The sequence below is a fragment of the Lutjanus erythropterus genome, chromosome 6, assembly GCF_056507025.1.
Source record: "Lutjanus erythropterus isolate fLutEry1 chromosome 6, fLutEry1.hap2, whole genome shotgun sequence".
NCBI classification, from domain to species: domain Eukaryota; kingdom Metazoa; phylum Chordata; class Actinopteri; order Lutjaniformes; family Lutjanidae; genus Lutjanus; species Lutjanus erythropterus.
Window position 1 is genome coordinate 15,787,386 of NC_139322.1, and position 26,406 is coordinate 15,813,791.

General features: G+C 39.4%; 1 protein-coding gene across 10 annotated transcripts in view; it reads right to left on the reverse strand.

The window, feature by feature from the left end:
- LOC146325064 (membrane-associated guanylate kinase, WW and PDZ domain-containing protein 1-like) overlaps nt 1-26,406 on the reverse strand; it is a 136,980-nt gene that overhangs the window by 84,832 nt on the left and 25,742 nt on the right. For all 10 annotated transcript variants that reach the window (XM_084720783.1, XM_084720786.1, XM_084720781.1 and 7 more), the window contains exon 2: nt 4,693-4,809. In XM_084720783.1, the coding sequence (XP_084576909.1) occupies nt 4,693-4,809 (117 nt within the window). The remainder of the gene's footprint in view (nt 1-4,692; nt 4,810-26,406) is intronic.

The window sequence follows — 26,406 nt, forward strand, 5'->3', positions numbered from 1 at the left end:
TAGGTCACCAAGAAAGGGAAAGAGGGAGGGACAGGAAGAAAGACAGAGAGGAGAGGAAAGGAGAGGACGGGTAAACACTATCAACATTTCAGTGTTAGACTGACCAGCTCTGTGCTGTGGTCCATTTTTTTTTCTTTTATGGTCATTACCAGAGAAAATACACAATCAAAACACACAAATGCTGCATAATTAGGCTACCTAGAAGTGAATATTAATCCTCACACAGGATACATGTGATGATATTACATAGTTTTCTTATTGTCAACAAGAACCATTAAAGGGATAGTTCAGATTTTTTGAAGTGGGGTTATATGAGGTACTTATCCATAGTCAGTGTATTACATACAGTAGAAGTAGGAGTACCAGTGTAGGAAGATAAACTACATACAGCGTCAGCAGCCAATATATTTTAGCCACCTAAAAAAGGTACACTTAAAATAATCAATATCAGTTTAAATGTATGCTATATTAAGCATATTTTCACTGCTTTACTTTGTCATGAGACATCCATTTCTGACAGGAAACCGCCCTTATATAAGCCAAATATGGCTCTCACTAAAACCATCAAATTCCTTTGGCAAAATCGGTCATTTTAACTCGCAGAACAGAGAAGTTGCTGGTTTACCGCTGTCTTAATCTATTAATTTGTTTGTGTTCTTGTGTGACTTTTGTGTTTTAATGGTTTGGTTCAAATTCACCAAAGTCACACAATAACACAAACAAACAAACCGAGCAGCAGTATATCAGCAACTCGCGTGTTCTGTGAGGTAAAATTACTGTTTTTTTTTCCCCAAAGGAATTTGGTGGCTTTGCAGATTCAAGTCAGTTTATTTTTAACCGCTTCTTTCAAAACAATACACGGCTGACCAAAGTGCTTTATATAGTAATAAACAAAACAAAACAAACAAACAAACACAATAACAAAGAAAACCCAATTACATGACAGTGGCATACATGGAACACATTAGAAAACCAGAGAAAACATGTGGGTTTATAGTCTGGATTTGAAGCATTCAGTCGTAGGGGCTGAACGAACATGTAGGGGGAGACAGTTACACAATTTGAGCCTGGCTACAGAAAAAGCAGTCACCTTTACGCCTCATACGAATCTCTGGAAAGGAAAGCTGCTGCTGCTGATGCTCACCACACAGTACATTTCTACACCGGCACGCCTGCTGCCTCTCCAAACCGGCGGTATGATAACCGTCTGCTGTTGGTAATACACTGACCTCACTCCTCAGCCGGTTCTGATACCTCATATAACCCTACTTCAAAAAATCCAAACTATTCCTTTGAGAAACCAAAACCAGCAAAGAACTGATTTTACTTATAAGTGTTGTCTGTGTAGCTGAAGCCTTATATGTCTTATTCCTCTGTGCTATAAACCTACAACACATCAGTGAAACCACTCTGTTTCACTGGATGACATCTTCCTTTATCAACGTGAATGTGGGCACTGTAGTTTATTTTAAGTCAATCCCACATACAACGTGCTGCTGCTGTAAATACTCACTAGCGCACCAAATTCATGTCTGAAAATAGTCCCAAGCAAACAGTACTTACTCCTGAGTTTACAGTAATTTTACATTTGTGATCTGTTTGGATTTAAGTCTGAAGTAGGATCAAATGAGCTTGGGGCCGAGGGCCACAGGGTAGAGAAGTCAGAAAGTACTGAGTGACGGACTAACACACATTGTTTTGGTCTTTTCATGGGATTTGCAACAATAAGAAACACACGGAGTAACGCCAGCCTGATGCTTTAATGATTTATTGCTACAGAGTGGGCAGAGTCCATTCTGTGTCCATTCAATGATGCTTTTTTTAGAGACATCGGATCCTTTATTTTGAGATACAATGTGGAAAAAGTGGAATATTTTTAATTAATGAGTAATCAGGGGCGCTTCCTCCTGCGTGGATCTGTTCAGGTGACTGTGTGTCAAGGCAATAGACTGTCCTACAAAAGAGTGAACATTAGACTGTTTCATTTTTTTTCCCCAACGAAGGCATCCTAACCTCCTTTAGTGCACTGCACAGGGAGGGATATCCTCAAACAGGACAAGGACTGGATGAAAACTGGGAACTGTTGGTAGTTACAAGAAAGCAACCTTTCCCCCAGTTATACGGAAACAGGCTTAATTTAAGAAAATTATGTTAATTATGAATAAGTAAAATAGACACAAGAGGCACCTCTGTGCCATCGCATGTAGTATCTATATTTTGCGCTCCATCTGCCTCTTGATCATTTCTCAAGCACTCACTATGAACAGGGTGAGGGAAAATTCAGCAGGGTGTTTACCTTTGTTTGCATTTTTTAGATAGGAAACAATCAAACAAAATTTTGTATAAGTATAATGTAACATGATATGGAAATACTCAAGTAAGGTACAAGCACCTCAAAACTGTACTTATATAACTATTAATAGGATTGCATTGAACTTTTGTACAGACATTCATGATTTTAAGAGAATGAATCCTACTGACTTACTGTTAAGACTTTATGTACCACCGTGAGATTTTGCGTTAAATATCTTAACATCTGTTGGTTCAATTGCCATAAAAGTTGGTAACACATATTTATGTCCCCCTCAGGAAAATAACTGGGCAGGTCAAATTCTGTTCAACTTAAGTCTATGAGTAAATATCTGCAAAGGTAAAAACATCCCCATCAGCCTCAACAATAATTTGTGTTTAGTGCAAGGTATGTAAATGTTAGCATGCTAACACACTAAAGACGATACACATGGTAAACATTATACAAGCTAAACATCATCATCATTTATCCATTGTCATTCTTAGCATGTTAGCATGACGACATTAGCATTTTGCTCAAAGCATATAGCCTCACAGAATCTAGTTTATTACTAAGCTCTATGAAAGTTTTTTCTGCACATTTTAAAATTTGTCAGTAGTTTCTTGTCAGTGAATCAGTCTAAATTTGAGCTGATTTAGTCTACTAAATCGGTAGTTGGTAATAATTTAGAAACTCAAATTCCTTTCAAGAGCTGCGCCTTGCCGTTAAGCCTGGGATGAAAGTATCAGGGGACTGTTGCAACACAGACCTTTTCTCTTGTAATACAGAATTCATGGAGCACTTGTTAACTGGAGGCAGGGGAGCACTGGTGTTTGTTTGCACTACTAGTAAAGGAGCTTCGGAGTGTTAAGACAAAGACGTCTTCAGGCCTGAGGCCTTGGGGGAACCCAGTGGGAAACGCTGGCTGAGAGCGTCGTTGGAATAAGCATCAGTACCGGTTCCAGCCGAGCTCAGTTAGTAGTTCTAGCTGGGACACAGATTAACAGAGGCCAGTCTGACAACTATGAAACAGTACCAAGGTAATTTATGTCGGCTCCGACCAGGACCAATCAACTACATGACAAGGTTCACTTCACAGATGCTGATAGATGTGAAAATATTTGGTAGAGAACTTTCAGTATGTACATTTTAGGGAATTTTCAGAGATAAAGATGTCCAGGATTGTATCAGAAAAAAAGCAAAAAACAGAGAAAAGTAAAAAAAAAATATATAAATCTCTTAAAGCATCTGTTGACCCCTCAGACTTACAAAATGCCTTCCAACATATTCAGCATTTTTAGTTAGTCTGTGCTATTTAATTCAATTTCAGTGTTTACTGTGTCCTCTGTGTGCAGAGGCCTTTCCATCGTCCTGTGATCTTAGCGAGCGCCCAACATGTTCATCACATAATCAGGCAGGAATCTATTTTCAATATATCAGAACATCATAATCCCAGGCAGGGCACCGGGGGAGGCTCAGAGAGGCGGATTTACCGGTCACATGGCTCAGTGCAAGAGAAGGAAGGACAGACAGCCAGAGATAGAAAGGCAGAGGGTGAAAAAGCAAAGAACAAGAGAGACAGAAAGAGGGAAAAAATACATCAATCTAGTCTAGAAGCCACATTTTCTTTTTTAGGGATCGCCGCAATGCAAACACACGAAAAAGAACCATAGAAACAAGAGGAAGTATTTGAGGGGAGTGATGATGCCTTTCTTGGCTGATTAAATCATGTTTATGCATATGTGTGAGATAAAACACACACACACACACACACACACACACACACACTAATCATGTCTCTAATAGATCCACTGTGTGGTTTTACCGAAACACTTCAAGCCTTGAGTTTTGTGGTCATCACAAGAACATAAACATGACATGTGTACAGTAGGAAAATGAACCCAGTAGATCTGGACTGTGTCACCCAACCGCACGTCCGACTGTTTGTGACGTAACCGAGCCCAGCTGTGGAGTCTGGCACGGTGCTGGGTGTTTGGCTCGAGACACACTTTTTGTATATTTTGCAGCTATGTGAGACAGCTGCAAAAACGGCTCTGGCGCGGTCAGGACACGTGTGGCTTTAATGGACACTAATTCAAAACAAAAACTGCGGTTATTGTCTTTGTAAAATGAGTTTGTTTTTCTTTTCATTTGTTAGTTAGAAGCAGAAATGATGGGACTTTTTATATGATGAAAGGGAAATAAAGTGTAATAATTCATGAAGAATGAGATTAATAGGAGATGAAACAAATGAGAAAGAAGCCAAAAGAAAGTGGGTCATTGGGGTAAAGCTGAAGAAATTATGCTAAAGACGGGTTAAATGCACAATTCTTCAGCCAGATGTCCTGGTTTAAGCATCCACCAGCAAGTTATTGTCACCATTACTGATATATTTTACTCACAAGGCACAGCATGGCGATACAGATTGGCTCGGATGGTCTTCTGCAGCTCGTGGTCGGGGGAAGACTTCTGAAACCTCAGGCTGAGGTAGTGCTTCAGGTCCTTGTTGAGCTTGTGACCTGGAAACAGCAGACAAACAAAACCTCAAGTAAACAAACAAACCTCGACATCACTGTGACCTGCTCGTCCCTTTGCTGTTTACATGCTGTCATTTGACCAAAAGTAAGGTTGTGAAAGGTCGTGACATTTCCATTGTTGAAATGCTCCTGGACACTAAGAGAGTCATGTTTATTTTTCTTATTTGAAAAAAACAGAGGTTAAATAAGTAAGTAAATAAACTGATTTGTTTGTTTGTTTACACATACATATAATTAGTATAATAGTAATAACAAATTTGAACATATATTTATTTATTTTGAGCACTTGCAATGCAACAAGGCTAATGTTGCAGCCCCGTGCTCCTCAGATGGTCCCATTTCTCTAATGTCATGCAGCTTGAGTGATCCATGGATGTAATGTTGAGGAGAGCGAGCCTATTGGTTGACTGTTGTTGGACTGAGAGCTCCCAGTGAACATAGCTGGACCAGGACCAAACTGGCCTCGGAGACCAATGGAGGTCAGTTTGACAACAGAGAACAGGCTACAGTGCCGAGGTGGTATTTCTTGCCAGGTCTGGCTCCCAGCACACCGGGGCTGAGTCACGGCTAACTGTTAGCTACTTTAACTACGTGTCTATCAGGAAAGCTCAGAGTTTCCTGATAGAGTTGAAGGCGAGGAGCCGAAGGAAATCTGAGGGAGAAAATTTTCTCTCCATAAAATGCAATCCAGTTTCCCCCAATTCAGTGAATTAAGTTTTAAAAGTTGTGTTTTTTTGTGTGTGAGGCCTGTTCCCCCAAAACACTCCAGTGGATGAATATATTCATTAGAAACTCTCAGTTAAAACCTAATATCATATTACAGATTACATGTAAGCAAAAAAAAATATATATGAAAAACGTGAATTAATATCAACTAAACATTTACTTTCGTCTGACATGTTTTTGCACATAAGACGTCAATATACAGAAACTCTGCAAGCCAACATTTTAACAAATTTTCTGAGTTGTTGTTCCGACTTGCCGTGAACAAATTTTTCCAATTATTCTGATACCACACAAGTGCAGGATAAGGGTCTACACACACAGTGACAATCATTTTTTATTTACTGTTATTTAGAAATATTACAAATATGAAAGTCTCATATATATCACTATTAATATATCAATAAAAATACAGTGTCTGTCGGGCTAGTTACAACACAAACATGCTGATGTTGAGCAGGCATTATGTTCACCATCTTAGTTTGTGCTAGCATGCTAACATTTGCTAATTTGCAATAAAAAAAAAGTAAAGATTACGACTGGTTATCGTTAGTTTAGTGTAGTCTTAATAATGGTAAGTTCAATTTTGACCTGATGATGATGATGGAAAGTAAAGGGTCTAACATATAGTTATTAAAATTCCTTCAGAGGGGGACATTAAATTATCTGGGCACCATTACTGTCTGTACTAAATGTAATACTAAGAGCATCCATCAAAATCATTTTTTGAGATGTTTGACTCTAATCCAACAACATCAACCTGCCCGTGGTCCTGCAAGTGAAATCAGAGGTTAATCAAATGCTTTGGATTTAATCCATCAAATATTTTTTGAGACATTTCACTCTGGACCAAACTGGTAGACAGACCAACAGATTGACTGAATGACATTACCAATCCATAATCCTGAGAGCCATGTAGCTAGCACAGCCAAAAATTCAACACCATTTGATGTAAACATGAAACAGATAGAGAAGAAAAGTGACTTTCCATTGGCTTTCATTTCTTTCAAGTTTTCTCTAATTCAATGGGTGGTAATGGAAAAAGAAAAGAAATAAACTCTACTGACAGTTTGAGTGGAGCACAGAAAGACAAACAGTATATAACAGTCTGATTAATTTAAAGAGAAACATAAAGATCGAGGCGGGTTTTGGGTAATTGATTAAAACAACATCTGATTGGCTGGAATTCCCAGGCTTACTCAGCATCCATCCAATCAGAGGTGCTGATGCTGCTGGCTGTGTTTGAACAGAGTCCCGGCACTCACAATGGGGCCAGATGGTCAGAGCTCGCTCTCACGCCAGGGTCTCATTTAGGACCATTTAATGATCTCCAAATATATCATCCATGTCTGGGAGAGCTGGCAAGCACTTCTTGGGGGAGGTGCCACGGCCTCCTGTCGGCCTCTGATCACAGTGGAGGAGTTTCTCCTGGCTCTGTGCTCTGGGATGGCAGGTCAGTGTGCTGACTGAGTTTACTTTGGAGCTGAGGGGGATTATAACGTGGTTTAAAGTCACATTAAGAGGGTAGTTAGAGTGCCTTTAGACTTTTGTCATGTAACATATTAGAGTTACAGTTTTTTCATATTTAGTTGGATCACTCAAAAGTTTGTGTGATTTTGCAAGGAGAGATATATGGGGCTACAGAAGACTGTTTAGTCTCCACCCACTTCTCCCTCAAGATCATTACTATATCAGAGAGAGGAGGAGGACAAATGAATGAATTAGACCTCATTCTTTGGAAATGTGAACAAAGTTTTGTGCTGACGTCCAAACTCAAATCTGCTACCATGATACCACTTTGCTATAAAAGTCAAGTGCTGAAAAAAAAAAAAAAACCAGAGGATCTTTAATTAAATTTTTCTTTGATAGATACCAAGAGATTAATGACCACCTGACACAGGGGGGAAGAGATATTTAATCTTGTCACTGTGTCTTGGAGATTTTAAACTAAATTTTCAATATTGTTTCTGGTTGTTGTTAACTTTTGTTCCGGGTAATAACTACCAATGAATGAATTTATTTAATTGTTTAATTAAATTGCTAAATTGATATATTAAACAAATTGAAGGTACCACATTTCAAGCCTTAAAGTTAAGGAGGTGAAAATATTCACATTTCAAATTTACTTTGCCTGCTCCATAATGGACAAACACACATTTTAGTACAGAGCCTTCATCAAAGCAACTGTGTGTTTGTCGTCCTTGACTTGAAGACTCAAGATGTGTTATGTTTCACTTTTTTGAATATGCTTACTGGATTTGGGGTTTATTATTGCACTCAGCATCCCAAATTTGTTTTTTGCCATGAGTTAGTTAAAAAATTGACACCACTCTGTGTGGTAAATAATTACCTGGAACAAGCAGCTGTTTTTCTTAGCTTAGCATAAAGACTGGAAACAGGGGGAAACAGCTTGCCTGGCCTACCAGCACGTCTAAAACTCACTCATCATGTCCCGTTTGTTTAATCCAAACAGTGTAAAAGAAATTCATACTAACATGCTATTTTGTAGGGCTGCACTATTAATCACAATTGCAATAAAACTGCAGTAAAACCAAATGTAATATCCAAATCGCAAAGCCAGAACCAAATCGCAACTTATGAAAAAGGAAAAATGTGTGAGAAAGCAGCATTAACCTCAACAAATATCACATCATCACAATTTTGATTTTATTATTGATTTCACTGCAAACATGAAAATTGTATTGCAAAATTGATCATTTTCACTAATCATATCACATATCGCAACAGCCCTGTTATTTAGTACACTAAATAGTATGTGAGAGTTTTTAGTATGTCTGAAACCTTAGTATGAAACCAGTAGTACGTAATAAGCATACTCTTTCTAGGAAAATATTAGAGTATGTCAACAATGTAACTGCCAATGGCAGACAAGGCATTTTTGGTATAACATCATAAGTTTAAGTGTAAGCCAAGTGTAAGTATAAGGTTTGACTTTGCTTGGTGTAATATATTTTATAAATTACTTAATTGTTGTCACAGATTACCATGGTAATGTCCGAAAAGATGCATACAACTGTTTATTTACACAAAAGAATGCTGAATAATATGGATATGGATTGCAACGTGTGATCTAAACACTCAGAAGAGATTCCAGGAAATTACTAGCCAAATTTCAAGTCTTTATGCTAAGCTAAGCTCACGGGCTGCAGGTTTTAGCATCATGTTCACTGTACAGACATTAGAGCGGTATTAATCTTGTCACCTGTCAAAGCGATTAAGTGATTTTCCCCAAAATGTCACACTGTTCCAGTAAAGAACTAGTGTGCAGGATTTAGTGGCATCGAGGTGTGAGGTTGTCAGTTGCAACCAACTGAGTACTGCTCATCTCACCCTCCCCTTCCAATCATCTAGGAGAACCTATGGTGGCAGTGAAACTCATAAAAAAAGCACAACAGGTTTTATGTTGAACCAGTGTTTGGTTTGTCCATTCTGGGTTAGTATAGAAACATGGCTGACGCTGTGTGTGGCCATCTGAATGGCTCATTCACACAATGATTCTTGGTTTCAGGTGATTTTTATTTTACATACTTGCAAATATAATATTCGATTCCTGCCATAATCTGTCAGTAAATCCCTGTAAATCTTACACACAGGTCCTTTAAGGTTAGGGTTTGGGCTGTGAGGGTTTGGGAATGAGAGTCAGGAAGGAGACAGGAAGTGTTTGCAGCCTGAGAGGAAACGCTGCTGCTGAGTGAGTCGAGGACAAGGACAGACAGATCAGAAGCATCAGTGTAGCAGCTGAGAAAGTGAAAATGGTCTTAAAGCAGAAGAGGAGTATCTGTCATCTGCCCTGAGGTGTGGCCCTGTGGTGACATCATCATCTGTCAGCCCCGGCTTCACATCCACCTCCTCCTCCCCCAATGGACATTACTATAAATACTGAAGGATGTACCGCTGATAATGTGAAGCACTGAGTCCCAAAAGACAACAACACACACATCTATGGTAATACTGCAATGATGATGAACAAATATTAAATCTCATCCAAATCAGATGCTAATAGATGACAAAATGAAAAACAGTGCTGATGCATTTGTCACACAGATAATTGAAGCACAGTGATAATAATATTAGCATTTAAGGTGTAAATCACATTCAGGAACACAACTAAGCTAATATTAGCATAGCCATTATTCTGATTCTGATATGGGGCATTTTTATCCAGAAGTGGAGACACCGGTTGGTAGTTCACTTTGCTGTATTTTTCCGTTCCTCCACACACACACACACACACACACACACACACACACACACACACACACACACACACACACACACACACACACACACACACAAGCACATAGCCCACTGTGTAATTCAGTGCAAGCAAAGCACAGTCAGGTAATTGTTACCTAGCAACCAGCTAGTGCTGACGACCATCATTACGGTCCCTGCTAGGCAAGCAGCAGTCAGATTGTAAAAGGAAAAACAGATACAACAGCACACTTGCACACACACACACACACACACACACATTTAACATACACTGTAAAAGCATTCTTTCATTGGTGCATCCTCTGCTGCTCAGTTTCCGTATCTTGTGAGTAGGTTTATATAAACAGCACCTCATCAAAAATAAAATATGTTACACATACGTTAGTGTGTGTGTTCGCTGTCATGTCAGTTTTGCTGGCTCAGACGCTTTCCCTGAGATAAGGACCGCTGTCAGGAGCAACCCCCCTCCCGCTGTGGGTACGTACAGCTAGCAGAGGGCGGGCCGCCCAGGTGTCATGCTCCATCAATGAGAGAGTCATCAAATATTCAATATTTATGAGGATTAAACTTGCGTGGATCAGAGATTACAATCACACCACTGCGGGTGTGTGTGTGTGTGTGTGTGTGTGTGTGTGTCTGTGTGTGTGTGTGTCTGTGCATACATGGTTTACTTTGTTTCTCCCAGGATTTTTAATCACAAATACTGTTTCACTAAAGAAAAATAACCAGATGTTATGGTGCTGTAGATGTAGCATTCTACAAATTGAAAAATAAAACTACACTAATATAATCAGCTCTTGACAAGTAAGTTCTTCTCATTTTTCATGTCATGCAGCTTTACAAAACTATTAAATAGCAGACTTTTGAATAAAACAATAGTTGTTTTCTCAACCCATTTAGAGTGGTTTCCCAGCAGCGTGCAACAAAAAACTAAACTAAGCTAAACAAAAGCGTTAAAATCCAACAAAAACAACCAGATGTGGTGAGAAAACAGAGATATTATCTCAGTTCCAAGACCACAGCACTGCACTGCTCCACAGATTTTCAACAATACACATGTTGAATTGTTCAATTCAGCATGTGTATTGAATGGAGATCCTTGTATTGTGTACAATAAGATACGGTGCATTGTTATTGGGAATGTGTGCTGGGCACTCACACACACTGTCTGCTAATCCACAACTGTCTGTTTCTACTAAATATAGTCTGAACTGTGCTGGTATGTATACAAAATAGGCTTTTGTTACAGGTATAATGAATAAAATACAGTGTATAGTGCTAGTAACAGAATGTTAATGTTAGAACCTCTCAGAGCTCTTTCATAGCACACATCACTATACAGTGATCAATATCAATATATTATTAATCTCAATATGTTTGCAATTATAGCTTACAAGCACATTTATATTAAGACAACTACAACTGCTCACTGTTTTTACAGAGTAACCTGTTTTTACAATCAATGTCAACAATGCATAAAAATAAAAAGACAAAAATAAGAAAAGAGTGTATTTTGAATAACAAAAAAACTACATATTTACGCCAATAAAAACTTCATAGTATAGAAAGAAAGAGTCTACAGCTACAATATTATGAAGCTGTACTCAGGGACAGTGGTGGTTTGAGTTTAGTCTGAAACCATTTGAATTCTGGCATAGGAGAGAAAAATTCTCTGGCTTGTTTATTTATTTAATTTTTTTACCCAATCATGTTCCTGTCGGGCAGCACTGAGTCCTGGATGCGACGACGATGCACTTGCAGCTCAAGGGTAGCTTGTTTTGGTAGAATGTTTACACGTAGAGACGCGGGCCCAGACATTAAAATGACGAATTCCTCGCAAAAGAAAAGTCAAGACGTGCTAGCTTGTTTATGTTCATAACATTAGCAACCAGGTTAGGGGTAACTTGCTGTTGTTTATGTGCATGCGACCATAAGCAGCTCAAACATGACTGATCAATACTAGAAAACACTGCCCTCCACAGAGCCACAAAGCTATGACAGCTCAAAATTTGGGTTTAAAAGATTAATCAAATGGTCAATCAAGGGAAAATTAGTCTGCAACAATTGATTCAGGTAATGTTTGAAGCAAAAACGCCATAATTTCACTGTTTCTATCTGAATATTTGCTGTTTTTCTTAGTTCTCCATTATAGAAAATGGATTGTTTATTTGATTTGGACTGTAGGTCAAACAAAACAAGCTATTTAAATAGGATAAGTCATCTTTGGCTCTGGAAAACTGTACTGGTCGTTTTTTCACTATTTTCTGACATTTCACACACCCAAAGACGAACCTTATTGTGACCCTCAAAAATGAAATGTTATTCTGCCTGTCAGCAAGAATAGGGAAAATAACTGACAGATCTGCCTGCAGATGATAAGATGGATCATTTGGGAGCTCGGAGAGGATATTCTTGATTCTCATAACAATGAAATCACTCCATCGGGGGAAAATCTGAGACACCAGAGACATTAGCACGTTGAGAGATGTTTCCTGGGAGCCGAGATGTTTGTGGAGCCGGCGGAGCTGGAAGAAGACTGTGTGTGTCGGTGCTTTTCAGCCGTGGATGAGGCAGAGGAGAGGATGTGTGAGGATGTGAGGCCTCTGTCCTCTTACAGATAGACGTGAGAGAGTGAGAGAGAGCGCGAGATGGGTTTAACCCAAATAAGAGTGGATTATACACATCCTCCATGCCTCCAGTCAGCATTACATAACCTTAAATCTAGTTATGCATCCCTGTCTCATTTTGGGGCTGGAGGAGGGTGTGTGTGTGCTCTCAAACATCTAAGGAGATAGTGATTCACACATTTTGTAGACATGAAAACTCAGATAGACATGCGAATGAATTTTAAAGATGTGATCTTACTTGGACAGCTCTTGTTAAAAGGTAAGGTTGTTTTTATCTCCTGCTGCATGGTATGAGAGAAGAGATGTTTGGAGACGATTCAACACAAACTGCATTAAAAAACATACCGACCAGATAGCGAAAGGACACGGACATATGTTCAAGGCTGCCTGAAACGTCAGAAAAAGATTGCCAAGCAGCTGCAGCCTAAAACAGCTGCGAGTCACTGCTACTACCTGTCAATCATGCCAGGTGGTTACCACTTCAAAACAGAGCTAGACATCCAAACAGCAGCTGTGGTTTAGGTTTTTGTTTTTTTTTTTCACATATATAGACAAATCAAATCAACAGCTTATAGAGAATGAAACTACATTTGGAGGAGACGTGTGTGTGTGTGTGTGTGTGTGTGTGTGTGTGTGTGTGTGTGTGTGTGTGTGTGTGAGGCTCTGTTCAGCTGCTGATTGGGATTCATCTCCCGTCCTCCAGCTCAACACTGCCCTCTGTGTCTCTGAGCCTCACCACTGAGAGTCTGCTTCACACAGACCCGTTACCACAGCAACCCAGAGCCAACCAGCGAGGCAGATGAAACATGTGTGGTCATTATAGGCTGCTGCCCCCCAGTGGTGGATTTCAATCATATGTGGTTTGAAAGAAAAAAAATAAATAAATAACAGGACTACAAATGTGACTTCAAAGATGTGATTCATAATCCCTGTGGCTGCAGTTGGAGTTAATTTAAAGATTCAAAACAGCCTGTAATATCAGCTACTGACTGAAAAGTGAGGAGGGTTTTTATTTCCACCATCACACTGCCAATTCCTTTTTTTTCTTCAAATTTTGACAAGAAGATAAACCCCCTCAGATGCACCATGTCGTTTTCAAGGGGGTCCTCAGGCACCCAACATGAGAATGACCAAATACTAAATAAAAATCAAGTGAATAAATCCATACATAATAGAAACAATTAATAATCCAACAACACAAAACAGTCAACATAGCATCAACAAGGACATACACATAACAGCTTTCCCATCATCCCAGACCACATATAATACTGTTACAAGGATAATCTGAATTAAAAAAAAAAGAACAAAACTCTACCTCAAAAGCTCAAAATGAAGGTAAATACAAACAAAAATATTTCACTTATTTACTTTAAATACTGTACTGTAGTTTTGAGGTACTTCCATATCCATTTTAGATCATTTTATACTTTTATTTAACTACATTTCACAGTGACGTCATTTTTCTGACAGCTGGAGGAGCAAAACATCAGCCAGCTATAACATTAAAATGCTGCTTACATGTTTATACATCAATTAGAGCTGCAAAGATTAGTCAAATAATTGATTAGTTATCGACTACTGCATTAATCCCCAACTGTTTTGATTATTGTTTAATCTTTCAAGTCTTTTTTTTTTTTTTTTTTTGAAGAAGAAGAAATGACAATTTTCTGATTTCAGCTTCTCAAGTGTGAATATTTTCTGGAGTTTTTTTTTTTAACTCCTCTATGACAGTAAACTGAATATCAAGGAATTAAGGATGTCATCTTGGGCTTTGGGAAACATTTCTCACCATTTTCTGTCATTTTATTGACCAAATGACAAATAGATTAATTGAGAAAATGACGAACAGATTAATCAGCGCTGGATGAATGATAGTTTCAGCCCCGGTTTCAGTGATTAAATTATTCCACTGTCTGCCCTCTGGATGGAGGTACAGGTTCTGTAGGCTCAGGAGGTCCATGGCTAAAATACATTTTGTTGCTGAAACTGTCCACAGCAGTACACTGCTTAGCTTCTGTGCTGGTAGTCCCGTCACTTCACCGCCATCTACACTGACTGTGAATATGCAACCCCACTTAAAATAATCTGAACTTTCCCTTTCAGTAAAACAAATGAGCACTTCTCCCACAACCACCAACGTGTTTGTAAAGCACCTCAAAGTACCAAACACACTTGCTGGCGGTCCACATCGGTTGGATAGTAAGCAGTCACAAACGATCTGCAGTTATGCAGTAACAAATAAGTCTAATGGGTTTCATAAAATATCAACACAGATGTTTTCGTTTAAGACACAGACCACACATGGATGTGTAGGTTTTTAAAAGGTCACAGCAGCAACAATCCCTAAATTATAGCTGTTCCCTGGGAGAATGCTATAAAGTTAATACTCTGCAATTGGTGTGGGACTGATTACTGTAATCAAAATACATATTACAAGATACGATGAGTATGGCAACATGGAGTTGGAAACCAAGTCGTGTTTTAACCACTATTTACACAAAAAAAAAACCCCACAAACATCGCCGAAGAGTAATCAACTTTGTAACTCCACCCAGATCCTGTAGTAAGCTGATGCAAGTGGAGTGCAGAGTGTCTCTATGAGAAGAGCTCTGACTTGTGTGTCAGGCTCAGCTTCGCATGAGTTTCTCTCTCCACTGGAAGTTGCTGCTGGCACAGATTAGGTGTTAAATGACAGGCAGGCTGCCCTTACTTTAGTTAGAGGAGAACAGACAATCCTGCAGTAATTGGAAGACACACTCACACACACGCGCACACACACACACACACCGGTCTACCTAATGAAACACCACCTGTAGTGATGACAGAGAGGATTACAGTGCAAGACAAGACGCCCTCCCAGCCTCGATCCCCACCAGAGGGTGTTGGGCTAAGGTGACACTGTCTGGGTGTTTGACCATGAATCAGCCAGGTGCACCGCCCATCCCTCTTCAGACTTCATGCAACTGCTATGACTAACTTTAAAGGAATAGGTCGGCATTTTGGAAATAGACTTGTTTGCTTTCTTGGTGAGAGTTTGAGGAGAAGATTGATATCACTATCTGAAGGAAGCAGCTGGTTAGCTTAGCTTAGCATAAAGACTGGAAACAAAGGGAAACACCTAGCCTGGCTCTGCCTGAAGGTAAATTCCACTAATTAAAGTGGAAATAGACAAATGTGTGTGTGTAAATGTGAAATTGGACCAGGTAAGGCTAAATGCTGTGGTCCCATTGTGTTTTCCAGCTTCTATGTGACAATTATAAGCCATATGCAGGCACCTGTTTCACATAACTGTCTACTAATCATTTTGTTATTTTAATTCACGACTAGTAATCAGAATGCAGGAGAAAGTCCATGAACACACAACAGATTTCGACACAGCACCTGTTGTCTTTGCCACGGCGGCGCTAAAATAAATCCAGGGACTGAAAAGTTGTCAGTTTCCACTTTAACACATATATGTCATTTCTTTTTCCAGCTGAACAAAAACCAAAGTGTAGAAAAGGGGTTATGAGCAAACCTATTCCTTGGCACGGTCAGGGTACGACCAACAGGGATTTCAAGCAGTTACTGGTCCCAATCCAAGAAACTGTCCAGTTCACAACCCCCAGTCTTTATGCTGAGCTAAGCTAACTGGCACTGGCTCCAGCTACATATTCACTCTGTATTTTGGAGTTTATGTGCTGGACTATTACTTTTGTTGTTGATTAAAGAAATATATGACCTATTAATTTAGACTTTTAGAAGTGCTGGTAGTTAAATTTTGTTACCTTCACATAGAGCCAAGTTTGCTGTTTCTCTCCATATCCACTTTTTATGCTGAGCTAAGCTAACTCTCTACTGGCTCCAGCTTCCTCGATCGTGCACAGAGCGACATCGATCTTCTTTTCTAAAACTTGGCAAGGAAGCAAATAAGTATATTTCCCCAAATGTCAAACTATTCATTTAACACTATATCTTCAGGTTGCAGACAATATATATCCAGACAAAGAGCATTGTTTTAGCAGAAATAGCAAGATGTCAGAAGCAAGGGGTCAGTTGGGGATTTCACGAGCCTGTCTGTTATCACATTTTGATTAAGAAGGCTCCGCTCTGTCTGCATCCTTTCCACAACCTATCTGCTGTGGCACAAGAGGAACAACAAACTAAACACAATTACAGCCACAGACTCACATACTGATTGTCCATTACAGTTTGATTTCTATTGAGCCAACATCTAAATCTTTAAATTCCCCCTTTTGTCATACAGCTCCCGAGCCATCTCAGGCCGATAAACCAGAGCTCAAATTGAGCACAGAGAGATGGCATTTCCTCCAGAGGACAAATAATATTGTATTTCCTCTGGCCGATTCCAAATAATGGCCACAGAGTAGGAACTGGAAATGCTGGTTCTTAAACAGTAAATCCCATTGTTTCAGCGGCTTCCTGTGGGTCTCAGGACATCCCGTCAGTCAACACTGGACTCTCCAGTTACAGATGAGAGCATTTAACTCTACATTATCCAGAAATAAGGAGGGGCCGTCTCAGAGAGGTGAACATCGGGAGGGATGCAACAGACAAAACTAATCCAATACTCCTGCTCTCAGTGATGGCTCTCACTTAGCTTTCTGGGTGTGATAGCCACAGTCTGCAGCTATTAACCAGCCATTATCCTGGCTGAGAGGTCATGACAGCTGATACACAAGATAATAATGATATTAGACATAGGACACACTTGTTTTGTTTCTCATGTTAATTAAACACATATACGCTCTCCCTTGTCTTGTCTCACACGCACATATGCTCTCACACAGATATAAAAGCGGTGTGTTCAGCTTCCTCTGTTCAGCCGCCGTCTTATTTCTGCCTGCCCTGAGCCCTGCAATCAGTGTGGCAGGGGTGGAGAGGAAAAAACAACAATCACAGAGAGGTCCGCCATAAAGCCCTGGACTGGTCCTCTGCCTTCTCCTTCTATAATTACCTCCACAACCCGGCCACACCCAGAGCCGCTTTCATGTTATTCCCAGTCCAGAGACGATGTTCAGTGGGGCCGGGGAGCACGGAGGAGCCAGACAGGAGCCCTGAATCAAACCATCATACTCAGCAAAAGTGATTTTCTCCTCTGTTTTTCTTTAATGTATCGTTCCTTCAACGGACAAGCAAATTGAATCTATGCAAATGGCTTCATCTGGTTTCCAGGGAATGACAATTTTATTCATATAGCACATTTCAATACAGTTAAACTCAATGTGCTTTACATTTAAAGACAAAATATTAAAATATAAACATAAACATGAAAAAACAGGTATGTATTGGTTGATTTTAGGGTGAACAGTTCCTTTAATCAATTAATTTCCGATGAAAATAATTGATAGTTGCAGCTCTACTCGTTATTACAAACAGACATTTTATAAAAAGTGTTCCCTTTAAACACTGGTTTTGAGTACTGGACATGCAGAGATGTATAGGTGGTTTATGGATGGTTTACGTGAGGAGGTAGTTCTGACCCAGTTCTCCAGTGCTGTGCTGCTGAGTCAGAGTCAGCAGTGCATGATGGGAGTACTGGTATGAAGGAAGAGTCACAGACAAAGACACACACATGGGCGCACACAGCGAGGCGAGCAGAGGCAGTATGTTCCACTCCAGTGCGCTGCATCTGTTCACTGCTAAATATAACTAGAGGAACCCAGGCCTACCGCTCCCTCCGCTCTGTGCTAATAGCTGAGTAGGCCAAAGGATGAAGGAAGAAAAGAGGAGGCAGGGAGGAGAAAGAAAGGTTGGTACGACTGTAAAAACTAAAAGGACGAGTGAAAGCTTGAGGGAGAGGGGTTGAGAGGAGGGTCAGCCTTGAATGACGTGGACATCATCCCACATAAACACAGATACTGCTTATAAATTCTGCACCCAGCCAAAAATATTCTTACACAGACTAAACATGGATGACTATTCCTGTCAAATACTGGAAAACTCAACATGCTCCAGATGGCAGGATTTCTATTCTTATCCCCTGGGATAGGAGGAAAAACACTTCTTTGTGCCATGTTTCTAAAAAATGCACACAGAGCAGCTATTTTAATGTGTCCATTGTATCTTTTTTCCTCCCGTGGGCAACACATGTAAAAACACTGAAGCTTCGAGCGGGGCTGAATCCTCCTCACCGCTGATAGAAAGCATCAGTCGGTATGTGAGCATGCCATCAGTTCTAACTGGCTGCCTCTGTTAAATGTCATTGCCTGCCTGGCCGTCACACACAAAGGGCCCCTGTGTGATTAAAGTCCCTTCTTTCACGGGAGCCGATGACCACGGGCAATGAGACGGAGATGAGATACACGTCCCCATCTTGCCTGCCCGCCTCCCTCAGCTGGAACACATCACACCACAGGGACGAGCGTGTCATCACCAGCCAGCTAACATGACGAAACTCATGATAAAATGCAAGACGAGAAGCTACCACATTAGGCTTGAATTATATGCATTTAGATTGGATGAAGGAGTGGAAAAGGAGAAGCCTTTCCACTGGGTGTAATAACCACTAATTTGTACCTTGAGGGCTGTAATTGAAGGGGTCCCTGGTGCTGTTGATGTGGCACACAAACAAACCAGTGGGGCTGACTGAAAGGGGAGACTGGTACATACACTGACCTATATATCTGAATCCTCTGCTGTGTTAAACCTTATAGCTGCACTTTATTTTACAATTCACTAGTGAGCTCAAAAATTCTTCATTTGAAAGTAGTTATACCCTAATTACACACCATACACCTAACAGTAGACTAATAAGATGCAAAAAGCCATACTTTGCATTAAATTAAACAAACAAACAAAAAAAGGAATAATATGTTCTTTATTGGACTGTGTTAGACCCTTAGTAGAATTTTGCAAGAGAACTGTACTCTAAACTAAAGTGAAATCGCGTATCTGCTACCTGAAACACAACACCTAAGCTGGTACCAGACAATTAGAGTAGCCAAGATCGATGCTTACCTTTTAAATCACATCACATTACCTGCCTACAGTAGTCCTTTGCTTGGTAGATCTGGTTCACACGCTGCTTTTAAATGGGGAAGCAGCAGATATGTGGTTTTACTTAGTATACACTACACTCGGGCTGCACGATATGGTAAAAAAGTCATTTTGCAATAATTTTGGCTGAAATTGCGATTGCGATACAATAAGTAGAATTATGATCTTTGCATCATTTTTCTGAAAAAATGGTGATGTGATATTTGTTGTGGTCTGTACCGAGCATACTGTACTTTATTATATTGCTGTTTTCTCACTACACATCCCCCCCCCCCCCCCCAAGATTTTCATCTTTCCAAAAAATTACAATTTGGTTCTGGGTTTGGATACTGTACTTGGTCATATTGTGATATCAATAATATTGTGATTAATTGTGCATTCCTACAGTACAGTTCTGTTGTAATGTAACTGCCCTTTAATGAAGTCTATAACGATGGGGAATAATACACTTTAGTTTACGGTACAGTTCTTTTGTAATGTGTCTTAAATTGCGCTCTAATAAAGCCTAACAAGCGTCTAGCAGTGGGGAAATAATGGACTTTAGTTTACAGTACAGTTTTCTCATAATTTGTCCCTAATTACCCTCTAATCTAGTCCAATAAATTGTCTTATGCTGTTTAACAAAGAACATATTTCTATTTTTTTAACTGTTTCTGTCTAATGTCTAATAACGAACATATTATTTCAAATTTTTGTCTCATGTGATACAAAGTACGACTCGTTAGGTGATATTAGTGTACTGTAAAATAATGTTCAGCCAAACTAATATTAATTAACATATATGGAAGACCCACTTTTACAAAAATAACCCTTCTAACCGAGGGGCTATCCATCAGATACACAGTCCTGTCCTGTGTGCAGAGAGATAGCTGACAGACAAGAGGCCCCACAGGGAGATTCATTAAATTAATCTGTCATGTGAGTTTCCATAGTTAGTTACCCAATGGATGCTGCCATACCAGAATTTTTGTGCTGAGAGGAAGCACAATTTCAGAAATGCCAACTGGGCATGTTTGTCAGAGGATTTAGCTAATATGCTAAAAAGTGTTCTTAACCAGAGAGTGAGGCAACATTGCAAAGAATTACATTTTTTTTTTCAAGTGGAGTTCAAGAAGCCTGCTTTCAAACAGATGGGAAACGCAAGAATGATTCACTCACGGCGGGGCTCACGTCTCAAGTCTCTATCAAAACTGTCTGAGAGCAGAGAGATAACACGCGGCAGACTGACAGCTGGGGATCAACAGCTGAGATAAGATTAAAGAGAGGCCTTGGATCTCACCGAGCCGGCCTCGTTGTTATGATGCTGCAAACCTTCATAGGTGTGTATCAGTCCCGCCTCTTCAAACCTAATCATCCTCAGCAACATCACGTCACATCACACACAACTTTTGTTTCTTGTTTTTTAAACAGAAAATGAGACACAGAAACCATGAAAGTGACATTGTTAATCATTAAGTGGAAAAGCTTCACGTACAAAGGAAACAGTTGTGATGATAATGTCGACCAATCAATCAAACAGTGAATCTAACAGCATGTGAACAGCAAAAACTGATGTTATGTTGTGAGATTTTACTTCCCGGCACTGCTTCTGGCGTTTGGTGATGCAACAAGATTGATTTGTCGGGTAAATCTACCAAGTGTCCCCATGGGTGAGGATATAACAGATGGTCCAGAGTCTGTCCCTTTTTGTAAGCACTGTGTGTTTACAGAAACATGCAAAAATGTGCAGACTTCAACCTAAAAAGAAAACAGCAGATCTGTAACCAATCAGACACACAATGACGAAGATGGGACTGATATCCATCACTCATCGGATATTGGACTAGTATTATCAATCCATGCTCAATATTTCACAGCGTCAATTTAGAGATAAAGTCTTCATTCCTACATAGCGTTTTTTTTCTGAGCCGCAGTTCCCAACAAGGAGAAAGTGTCTGTGGTAGCGTGTGGCCACCAAGAGAAAAAGTGCATCTTTTTTCACAGCAGTACACTTTTTTTGTTGCGCAGCTGCTACAAGTGCTTCTAGTTGAAAATATTTTCAGAAAGGAGCTGGTTTAGTCACCCTGGTAACCAAGAAAATGAAGGACAGTTTGCCTTTCTGTTTTTTTTTTCTTCTTTTCTTTCTAACTGAATCTCTGGTTTGAAGTTTAGTTTCCCTCCTGTTTGCACTTTTAGCTGTCCAGGAGTCTTGTCATGCTATTACTGATGCCCGAGCCTGTGTCAAGACAGACCTTCAAGGCTCAGATGCAAATCCCTGCCACACAAAGTCAAACCAAGTCAGCACATGTTTATGGAGAACAGCCATATGAGAGTGAGCACATCTGATTGGTTCTCATAGTGAACAAAATGTCAAACAAATAGGTAATAGGTATTTTTGAGATATTAGTGACATGAAAGTACAGTGGGATTTTTTGTTGTTGTTTGTTTTGTTTTTAACTTAATTCCAGCACTGTGCAGCACCATATCTGCCATGAAAAAAAATTGTATGTGGACAGAGGGCTTGGTACATCTCTAATAAAATAAGCAAAAAAAAATTATGACATCCTTTCTGAAATGGTCATTGTGCCTTTAAAGAAACATTTCATGTGACACAAAACATGTCAAGTGTCTCCAATCACCCTTCACTGAGCTCAGCGGAGAGACTAAACCAGAGCATTCATTAAACCACCGACATGACCCATCTCTGCCTCAAACTGCTCCAGAATAAATGTGTGTGTGATGTTAGACTGCCATCACACACTGTGCATCCTTCATAAATCACTCTCTGTCAAACCATCAAATATCTGACCTTCAGACTGTAGAAATCGCAGACTCCTCTTCACAGCCGGGTAGCACCGAACACAGATGATTGCGAGACATTTGAGATGGAAGTATGAAAGGAGATAACCAACAGGTGATGGAGGTAATGGGAGAAAAAAAGGGTAAAAAAAAATGGATGTGAGGCCTTTTAAAGAAATGGAGAGATGGAGCTGCAGGTGGAAGTTTCATTACGGTGTTGAGCCAAGTGAGAGGCGATGTGGAGCAGCGATTATAAAAGACGGAAAGGCCTTTGAAAAGGTTCCTGGGTGCTTCCAGAAAAACATAGTTTAGTGTCACTATTCACTCATTTAAAGTAGAGTTAGGGTGGATAGGCCTGTCACAATTATAATTGCCTGATTGTGATTATTTGAGCAGACTGCAATCATTAGAATCATCTCCACTGAGGTATACAAAAACTTATTGTTTTCATCACTATGTCTACATCGTTTTTCACATTTGGAGGTTTGACTGGTGCACTATATATCTTCTCGTTGCACTTCCATTATTCTGCTATGGTTAAATGGCAGTGGAGAATTAGCACCACAACTGTTTATCTCAAAAAGCTTAGCTTCTAATATTCTCATAGTGGATGGAAATAGACTGACTTTGCATTTTCTTTCTCTGTACTATGGTTGGTTATTGTACTTGTGATTGTCAGTAATTTTTTTTGTATATTTCTGTAGTAGACGTTGTCTAACATAAATGTATTAGGATTATACTATGATGATTTTTGAGGTATATTTTGAAGAGTTGTTAAAGCAGCATCTCTAGTGTGACTATTTGGTTCAGGTTAAACTGACTCTGATGTGTTTCAGAGCTGAAAAAAATAGTGAATTAATTGATTATTTGATCTTCAGAAAATAATCGGTGATTATTCTGCTAGCCAATCAATTCTTTCAGTTATTCTTTTAGCAAAAATGACAGGAATCTTCTGATTTCAGTTTCTCAAAACGTGAGAATTTTATATTTTGTTTGGGTTTGAATCAATGGTTAGATAAAACAGCAAACTTGAAGATGTCGCCTTGAATTCTGAGACATTATACTGAACATTTTGCATTTTAAAAAAAATATTTTTATGACCTTTTTTATGACAGTATGACCTGAAATTTGATTTTCCCACGTGGGTCCATGTGGCGCTGATGATGCAGGACGTCATAAGCAACACTGGCCAATGAGTTACCTGTCAGTCACTAAGACTTTACACTTGGTTTGTTTGTCAAAAAAAGTGAGAACAAACAGGAACAGGACCAGAACTAATCATACCATTGTGACAGTGACATTAGTCTGATAATCTGTGATTAGAAATTGAAAGTCTTTTGGTTTTGGACTTCTGTCTGAAGACATCACTTCAGGCTTTCATAAAGTTTTCACTATTTTCTGACATTTTATGGCTCAAACGATGTGTTGAGAAAGAAAAATCGGTATAAAATCAATAGAAAACAATTGCTGTTTTCAGTCCTAATTTAAAGTCTTAAGGAGAACCAAAGAGTAAGAGAGCGCCACAGAAATATCTGGAGTATTTTGATCAAAGCTTTAAGCTCCTCACTGTTATCTCTCTACCTCCAGCTTTAAACAGTTTCCACTTCTGTGCGCTGACATAATCTTACATAATGAGATCCTGTGGCACAAGCTGTACCTTTGAAAGATGAAAAAATAATGACTGGGAACCATTGATGTTGACTGTTTGATGACTTAGAAGATGGACAATAAAAAAATTTCTCTGGATCAGAAATGATTAAATAATGACACTTAACATGAATATGCTGTTTCTGCCTCCCCAGTGTTTAATTGCAGCCGCTGCGAGAGCTTTAATGAAGGAGTCATTCATTGTGTTTGATGTGACATAATATGTCAAGTCCTCGTCCTCTTGAGCGCTCTCTTAATGAGAGCCTGTTTGTCACCCAAAATTGGTGACCATCAGGATGCAGAATATCACCAAAAACTATGAGGCAGATTTATAAATGGATCTGAGGGTACAACATAAAGAGTCAACTGGTCCCATTCACATTTTTTAAATTACTCTTCTTTTGTAGCTCCGTCTCTGACCAGCGGTGTACCAACACCACATTTAAAGCTATTAATAATTCTTTCCTTCCTAATGAAAGAAATCCACCAGAGCTGGAGAGGTGATGACAACAGGACCGGACAAATTCCACTGCCTACTAAGGCATATTCACGCCAGTGATGAGTTCAAGGTCCGAGAAGGAAGGATGTGCATTAATTGTGACCCAACATAGACAAGACCTTGTGCCTTAAAAAGCCTTTCCTGCTTAAACCATGCAAAAAAAAAGTGAACCACAGAGGTATTATCCACATGGAGGATAAAGATTTATATGTATGGTATTATTTGAACGCGAAAATGTCACCAGTCTTTTAGAGCTAAAACAATTAGACATTGGATTGATAAATGAAATTTAATCAGGGCCTACTTTGAAAACCAACTCATTGTTTATTAAACATTATTTTTGCAAAAATGCCTAACTACCTGCAATGGTGAATATTTGCAGGTTTTCATAGTCTTCTCTGATAGTAAATTGAGTATCCTTTGGTTTTGCACTGTTGGGTGGACAAAGTCATTTGACAAATAATATCTTCAGTTCTGGGAAACTGTGATAAGACATTTATTTTGTAGACCAAACAAAAATAATTGTCTGATTAAATGGTTGTTAGTCATAGCACTACAGTCTCTGTTCACTCAGTAAGATTTGGGAAGCATATATTCAATTGGTCTTTCACTTTGACCAGTGTCAGGCCGTCCCTGTTGCCACTGCATAGGACAATGGAGCTATGGATGAAGATACTACAGTACATGTATCAAACACTTCCCATTTACCTGCTAAAGTCTGTACTGATGAAACTACTCATTCAGATTTGCACATCTGATCCATTTTATATTCCAAACTTCTTAAGAAGCTCAGAGTTCATTTTTGTGATATCTGCAAGCTTTTGTCACTGAGATAACAGCTGCAGCATGACCAAGTGTCTGAAAATTGGACCAACTCTTCAGTTCTTCTTTACTAGAACTGTAACATCATCACAAACAGGTTGTTAATGCTGTGAACACCTAAATAAAATTACAGTCACCTTCACTGCACTGGCCTGGAGAAAGAAATCTGTCAAAAACGCAGCGAATAAAACCAAAACTATCTGCATGGCTAGATACCACAAGAAGCGAGTGAGAAAATATATAATTTTGTGTCAGCTGGGTGAACCAATCTTTGAAAAGTTGTTAAATCCACCCAACTCTGGATATTACCATCCTGCAGCTACAAACAGGGACAGTTCCTGGAAACTTTCTTTAGAAGTGAAAACTTGTTTGAAGGCTCAAGGATGCTGTGACATTAAATATTTGAGAGTTGGCTGCCAAGAAGCATTACACCCATGAGGTATGGCATCACAAATCAAAGACAAACAGTTAGCAAACACAGTTCCCTTGAAGAAACCAATATGGAGGCATTTCAGAGCGGTCCCTGGCTCCAACACATCAGCAGGTGATGAAAACGAGGAAAGTGTCGCAGCTCTGCTGGAACTGTATACAGTTTGTCATGAATAGACTGAACAGGCGAAACCACATGCATCATCATAATTACAGATAGGATCAACCCGATCTAATATTGGTATCTGGGCTGATTAGGCATTCATCGAGTGTCGCAACACTGATTTGCATTCCGATAACAACAGCATGTGTTTTTCTATTTGTAAACACTACTTGAGGCAGTGCAAACTGGAAGCTGAATAGCTGAATAGCTCTTTTACTATGCATTTGCATAGAATTTAGGGGCGTTACTATGACATCATACAGCTAGCATGAAGAAATGCACTAGAACCTCACTCACTGTGTAACAATAAACCAGTACGTTCTGAACAAACACATTAAAAAGCACGTGAATGTCACAACCCAGAATCCTACAGCGCCCCAAAGTGGTTGCAAGATATCATTAGACAAGTTACATTACACAATCTACACAATCTTTCCAGGCTGATGTGCAGTTTCATGCAATATTTATAATACCACCACTACTACTACTGCTAATAATAACAACAACAACAACAACAACAACAACAACAACAACAACAACAATAATAATAATGCACCAAGAAAAAAAAGCGCACTGGTATCAGATTTGGCAGATATCCAAATTCAGATATCCGAAACGAATCAGAGCTGAAAAGATGTGGATCGGTTTGCTTT